Genomic DNA, 7,434 nt, shown 5'->3' with positions numbered 1-7,434 from the left:
TGAAGTGAACACAGCCTAACACTTAACCTTATACTCACTTGTTTCCGTTTCACCAGACCACTAGGTTTAAATATTCTCACCGTCCATAAACAATTACTAGGAATAAGTAATAACTAACAACATTTGAAATCAAAAGAAATTAATAAAGCACCCCTTGTGCTTATAAGCACACATACTCATGCATAGCTTAATCATAAACCTCTGGAGTTAACTCAAAAATATCAGTATGATTTCCCTAGAAACTCTTCAAGCCACCTCTAGATCTATTAATCCGATTTCTAGTCCCCGGATCTCATTCTCCTCTAATTCGCTTGATGATGATGATTTCATCTCTATAAATCCAAACTCTATGGCAGTGAAAGAAAAAACACGTAACGTGGAATTCGAGTTCCTCTCAAGTGAGAACCAAACCATGCTATCTGCAGATGAGCTTTTTTCTGAAGTTTGGCAAATGCAGCAGCCTGAAAAACTCAAAACTATGAGTCTCAACGCAGAGCAGCAAGCAGAGGCAGGGAGAGCCGAAGATAGGAGCAAAGCGGAGACTAAAGTAGGTTGGTTACTCGATGATGACCCTTCTCCTAGACCACCTAAATGCAATGTTCTGTGGAAAGAGTTGGTGAGGCTGAGAAAACAGAGGTCCTCTACTCTGTCACCGTCTTCATCTTCGTCCTCGTCCTCTTTAAAGTCTCTTGATTTGAGGTCAATTGAGGAGAGGAAACAAGGGTCAGGGAGCAAAGACAAGCATGTTAAAAGGATGAAGAAGGGGTTGGAAAGGAGTAGATCAACAAGTATGAGAATAAGACCTATGGTAAATGTGCCCGTCTGCACACATGGACGGCGCAATGCAGTTCCTCCATTGTTGTCCTTTCGAAAGGAAAAACCAGAGAAGTAAGGAATGTCAAACATTCAAAATCTCTATTCTAAAAGTCAGTGATTAATTCATGTTCTGTACCTCGCCAAACCGATTAAATATCTGACTTCACCGATCAATTCAATTAATCTCTGATTAATCCTTGTTCCATGACTTCATCGATTAAATCCGATTCTCGCTTTTTTAAAATAGTGTTCAAAATATAGAATTGTTAGTTATGTTAATTTGCAGTTATTCATATTTAATTTCATTTCGGCCATCCTCAGCTTTCTTTACTCTATTTTGTTTCATTTTGGTGGTGGTTTCTCCTGGTAATGACAATAGCACACAGGGAACCTAGTTATTTTACATATTGATCTAGTTTCTTTTAAATAATTTAGGAATTAGTTTTTGATTGTAATGAACTTGCACATTATTCTGATAACATAGTTTTGGCAACTAGCCCTACATTCAACCATATATTTGAGCTTATGAATCGCCAAAATATATTTGAGCTTATGAATCGCCAAAATGAAGAAGAAGAAAATTGCTAAGCTGACTAGTAAGGAGAAGTTTAAATCTAGTAAAGTTTACTGAATTATTGTTCGTACCAGAACTTGGAACCAATTACCTTTCAAGTTCTTACCTAAGGCTCCATGCGGGAGTGATGTTCAAAACTGTTGTACTGCTAGAAAAAACGTTTGTGAAAAAAGTCTGTTACATAAATCGTATAACTGTTTAGTAATATTTTTTATACTTGCAAGTTTTGAAGTATAATTTAAAATATATAATATTTTCAAAAAGCACAGGGAAAAAATTGTCTGTTCAAGTGCTTTTAAGCAAAAAATGTCTGTAACAGCAATACTAAACAGGGCCTAAGTGGTCGAAAACGTTTCCAGAGGCTCTTCTGTGGACTTCAGCAACGGCCTGGTTGGAATTCTCAAGGACTTGACGTTTCCTTCTAACATTTCTAGTACCCTCTTTATGGATGGTCTGTCTGAGGGGTGAGTTTGTATGCACCACAACCCAACTATCAACATTTTTCTTGTACTTTCTTCTTCCACCTCATCGGAGATGTCAGCTAGTTTGATTTGATCAGCATTCAGCTCAAGGCGATCGTATATCCAATCTGGGAAGTATTTGCTGCTACAATTATCAACTTCTTCATTTATATTATTTTTGGCTCCTATCATTTCTAAGATCATCATTCCATAACTATAGACATCTGACTTGTGAGATACGCCTCCAAAGTTTCTTGAAAATATTTCTGGTGCAATATACCCTGGTGTTCCTCTCATGTCTTGCATTGAGATGATGCTCTCTTCGCCTAAACATAATTTGGCAAGCCCAAAGTCCGATATCTTTGGGCAAAACTTTTCATCTAGAAGAATGTTATGAGGCTTTATGTCAAAGTGTAAAATCCGTGTACTGCAACCTCGATGCAAATACTCTAATCCTCGAGCAATTCCAAGTGCAATTTCATTTAGTGTCTGCCATCGAAGTTGTTGAGCTGCGGAGGATTTTCCATCTGATTGAAACTTTTCCAGCGATCCATTAGGCATGAACTCGTAGACCAGAGCTCTTTTAGGACCCTCAAAACAAAAACCAAGGAGACTGACAATGTTAACATGGGACGTTCTACTAATGCTAGCAACTTCATTGAGAAATTCTTCTCCATCACTCTTTGAGGTATTCAGAATCTTCACTGCCACAGCACGCTCATCAGGTAACTTGCCTTTGTACACACCGCCATAACCTCCTTGGCCTAGCTTGGATTTGAAAGACTGTGTCATCTTTTTTATATCCCGATATCTAAATCTTTTAGGGGCATTATTTCCTTGCAACTTCAGAAACGCTTCAACCTTTTCACGGTCTTTTCTTACACTTTTTGAAGATATCAGATATCTACAAGATGAGCATTTACTCCAGAAAAAAAATAACAGAACTGCTGAAATCAGCACCCCAGCAGCCAAAGCGCCTGCTGCCAATAAAATCAGATTAAATTTCATACTGCCTTAAAATTATCACATACTCCTAACTCACAGTATATGTAGTATATCTGTTCAATGCAAAGCATGTAGAAATGAATTTACTATTTCGGTTACCTAGTCCCACTTTGACACCAAGTTTGCCTTTAGATGATGCTGCAAATTTAGAATAAAATGTCAGTGTGATATTGCAAAACAGATTCCTACTTCTTGTTTCTTAGGAAGTGTATAAGAAATACTGAAAGGCAGTAATTATATTTTGTAGGCGCAAAATTTGTATCAGATAGACGAGTGTGTTTCAAAATTTGCTATCTACTTGCTGCTCATGTGCTGTTGTTTCCGCCAGTGAGTGTTCTAGGAAACAGAAGATAACTGACTAGTTTTTCATTTGAGTTTTGTTGTCTCAATACCTGTTAGAGTACTATAATTACAAGACCATCTCCAACCCAACTTCAAATTTGTACTTTTACACCAAAATTGGTGTAAAATTCATCTCCAATCCAACTCTAAAAGTTATACCAAAAGTAAAGCTAAATTTAGAGTTTTTTTAATTCCAGTTCTGTTCTTATACTTCTTACCTAAAATTTGGTGTAAAAACTACACCAAAATTTTAGTGTAAGGGTTGGAGATGCTCTAATATAATCCACACCACACTATATATGGCCTAGTTCTTGGTTGACCGGGCATTCTCATAAACCAATTAGTCCTCACTTTTAAAGTCGTCTATGGTGTTGAATGTAAATATTAGAAGGATCAAGTCACCTGAGACTGACACGACCAATTTTTACTGTTAATAGTCTTCGTTGTATCCTGTATCCATGGGCTTAAGTATTATCTGACAACAACCATCTTTTTAGTGTTAATCTGCTTAGATGATTAGCATACGTATTGCACTAATCAGATTGAAGATTATTTCTGTATATGATTCATGAATATTATGACTTATAACTGCCTAAAATTAAGAAGAAAAAAAAACGGAAAATAAAATTACAGCAACTAAGAAAGAACAACAAGATTCTTACAATACTCACCACTATCCTTGCATTCTCTGCAACCAGTGACCGTCCACTTCAAATCAAATCCATTTCTGATCAAGTTGAGATAATCGGTGTCACCATCTTCACCATAATCATGTACTGGTGCCAGTACTACAGATTCACATGCCTCATACGCGAAATCTACATCTGGATCATCTGTTTTCATAGCAAGAACCCAATCTGCACCATCTTTCTTCAGGTCACAACCAACTTTATTCTTGGAAAATCTATCTCCAGATTGTGAAGTACAATTTGAAAACAAAATCAGGGTTGAGCTGCTATGTAGCTCAAACCGCTCATCACCACCAGGCAACTCCAAGTTGCGAATTTTGGAAAGGCTGCAGAAACCGCTTCTTAAGCTCAAAACATTCGACACACGGAAAGAATTGTTTGCATAGAATACTTGAGTAATTTTGTACTGGTCATCGAATAAGTTGAGTAACAAGACATCCTTGTTTATGCAGGTGAGTTCGAATCCTGGGAAGCCACAGTATTGTGGAATATCATCAGTATAAAACGGGAATCGTATGGTTTGGTTCCCACAATACCTGGCCTTCTTGCATTCCTTAAATTTGTTATCCGCACAAAAAGATTTGTATGGAAAACAAAGGAGACATATGTTGATAGTTGCACATAAATGTAGTATCAGAAGCTTCATCTTTCCTTGATTTTTTGCCGATAATTCTTCAAGATTCCGATAACAGTGAAAGTCAGAGGGGTGCATTGATTCCTTCAATGTCAACTGAAGAACATGGAAGTATAGTAACATTGAATTCATTAATAATTTACTTCCTCGGTCAGAAATAATTTTCTTAAAAAATTTGAAACACAATTTTGAATGTTTGACTAATACACATGTACATTCAACTAAACTTAATTTATCACAATAATCACGGGCAAATTAAAAAAAACTAATTAATATTTTTTGAAATACGTAGTTTTTTTTTCAAGAGGGACATGAAAAGAAGAATGGAAGAAGTATAATCAACCAGCAATAGCAATATTGTATTTTGTATCCCATCTCATGCCTTATAAGTGATGTTTGATGTGTTATTTTATAACTAACCGCAAGCGCACGGTGTCTATTGTAGTGTAGACTGGCAAATGCGGGTCGTATCCTCAAGGAGACAGATGCTATCAATTTTTATTCAGTTAAAGTCGATTGTTTCAAGAGCAAACGATGAGTAAAAATATTTAACTAACTAATATAACTAAATTAACACTAACTAATAAGACACAAAAATAATATATTAAAAGTCCAGGGCAATCAGGTCCACCATGCTTACACAATAATTGGCTTCTAAGCTAAAAGAATTAAAGTGGTCAAATAACAAGAGTATGTTAATCTCTCTCAAGTATCAACACTCTCGAAACATGATTACACGTATAATCACTTTTAGTAATTCAATTGATCAGGTAATTAAAGCAATGTTAATCTCTCTCGAGTATTAACGCTCTCAGAAATCCAATGATGCTCTCGCACTCAAATTCAATTCTGCTAATTGTATGTGTGCCTCTAGTAGTATATCTCTCGATTATACTCCTATTTGCATAGAATCAATTCATGATATCGGCCGATTACACAAATCAATATTAAAACATATCAATTAGAATTAACCAATCAAACAAATCACTGTAAACCCATGCCAACATCATAGTGCAAACATGGCTTCCCCTTAAGCCCTAGAACACACTACTCAATAATAACTAAATAACCAAGACAATCAAAAGACATAATAAAACTAATAAGAATAAAGAAGAGAACCTTTAACCTTCAAAGTGTCACCTCTATAAAAGTCATGGCCTCCTCCATTAGTTTCTAACCCTAATTCTATTCTAAGAGTGTACCCTGATAAAAACTAATCCTATCTCTAAAATATATAGTCTTTTAATATTTAAAACTAATATCCCAATAGAAATCCAAAATCAAGTAGGATTATCCTTTAAAATTCGCAGCTGTATTTGGGCTTCAGTTTACAGGCTTTTCTGCTCGGATTTTGCTTCTTGGACTGTCTCCAAATTAAAGATAATTCCAAGGGCTTCGCGTGGGCTGTAAGATCGTCCAAATCCGACATCCGGAACTCAAGATATGGCCCAATTAGTGTAGAAATCGGGTTGAACCCAATAAATCCGAATTTCCTTAGAATTTAGCTACAAAATAGCTATTTTAGCTTCAAATCCTTCTCAACTTGGAATTCTTTATTCCCTACAATAAAACATGAAAATATATTAAATAAATATCCAAATCAGTGCAAAATATAATAAGATATGAGAATAAAATCATATAAAATATATATAAAAATATATTTTATCAAACATCCCCACACTAAGCTTTTGCACGTCCTCGGGCAAATAAGCGAAATAAAATCTAAGTCCTAACTAACTAACACCACTTTCGTAGATGACACGATTGCATTGAGCATATGCAACAAGCCGTTAAACCCCTAGGCAGCCCTAGTAGGACGAGTTTTGTCTCGTGAGGGTTTATAGTGAATCTACCCACAAAATTCATTATTTTCTACCAAGACTTTAATATGCAACTAATATGAATGCAAACTAAATGAATATGCCTAAAAACAAATCATGAAAGCATCAACCTCGTCAATGTATTATCCTCAGAATATGCAACAATCAAGGCATTCATCTATCTCACATACTAGTCATACAACTCTTCAACTGCAAGTACGGAGTGCATCGTGTGTGCTGAACATGCCCTCTAATGAAACAAAACAGAGACCAACAAACTTCAACAGAGTCTTAACCATGAGTCGTTTATCAGAATAATGCTTAAACGCTTCGTTATATTAGAGTCAACTATAGCTCAGGGTCACAAAGGAACTTCTATGCCTCTCTTATTTTTTTCTATATATATATATTTTTTTCATGCTCGGTCTAAGGTCAGGACGTTTCTCAGGGTAAGTGAGTCGCGACCATCATAAGACTTTGCAAGCTCATTTTTTTCCTTTTTTTTTTTTTAAGTCAAGTAATTCTCCAGTAACCAAGGGTTGTGAAAAGTCACCAAGAAAATTTATTTCTAGTACAATTGCGCTTAATACCAGCACAAGTACGTGGATCGTCCTTTTCAAAATTTACCACCCATTAATCTCAAAGGAGTACTCGATACTTTATTTGCAATATTATTAATATTTTTCTTTTTTTCATTTTTCTAGAAAGGCATATACATCCTAAAGCTCCCCTAAACTTAAGATTTACATACTCTAAGCTTAAAAGGGAATAGTCAAAATTCTACACTCAACTCATAGATAAAACTCAAGAATTAAGTTAGTCTAAGTCTTGTCTCTAGAGCATTTTATAGTGTATTTAAAATTTCCGCACAAGCAATTTCTAAGCATGCAAGACATCACATATGATCAAGACTACTAGCCGAGAAATTATGCAAATAAATTCATCATGAGAAAATAACTTGGTATAATATACTTTCATGAAATATGCAACCTAAAAAGAAACTAAAAAAAACTACTAGAAAAAAAATGCAAACAAAATTAATAACTACATGCTCTAATTTAAATGCAACTAACATGAATTTCCTAAATTTAAG

The 7,434-nt window shown here is 35.3% G+C and overlaps 2 protein-coding genes across 3 annotated transcripts; one reads left to right on the top strand and one right to left on the bottom strand.

Moving 5' to 3' along the window:
• The first annotated feature begins 226 nt into the window (after nt 1-226).
• On the top strand, nt 227-892 carry LOC108195515 (uncharacterized). The gene has a single exon (XM_017362480.2). The coding sequence runs from the start codon at nt 227-229 to the stop codon at nt 890-892; it is 666 nt and encodes a 221-aa protein (XP_017217969.1).
• A 498-nt stretch (nt 893-1,390) lies between these two features.
• On the bottom strand, nt 1,391-4,607 carry LOC108195527 (LEAF RUST 10 DISEASE-RESISTANCE LOCUS RECEPTOR-LIKE PROTEIN KINASE-like 2.1). Of its 2 annotated transcripts, none has more exons than XM_017362495.2 (3): nt 3,870-4,607; nt 2,956-2,994; nt 1,391-2,831 (listed from the first exon to the last, which is right to left on the bottom strand). In XM_017362495.2, exons 1-3 carry the CDS (start codon nt 4,597-4,599, stop codon nt 1,726-1,728), a joined length of 1,875 nt encoding a protein of 624 aa, XP_017217984.2. In that variant the 5' UTR covers nt 4,600-4,607; the 3' UTR covers nt 1,391-1,725. The 2 variants fall into 2 exon arrangements, with proteins under 2 accessions (XP_017217984.2, XP_017217985.2); XM_017362496.2 differs by having other exon boundaries at nt 1,392-2,828.
• Between the last annotated feature and the right edge of the window lie 2,827 nt (nt 4,608-7,434).

This window comes from Daucus carota, chromosome 7 (assembly GCF_001625215.2).
Source record: "Daucus carota subsp. sativus chromosome 7, DH1 v3.0, whole genome shotgun sequence".
Lineage (NCBI taxonomy): Eukaryota > Viridiplantae > Streptophyta > Magnoliopsida > Apiales > Apiaceae > Daucus > Daucus carota.
The sequence above is the reverse complement of the archived record's forward strand: the minus strand, read 5'-3'. Positions and strand labels throughout refer to the sequence as shown.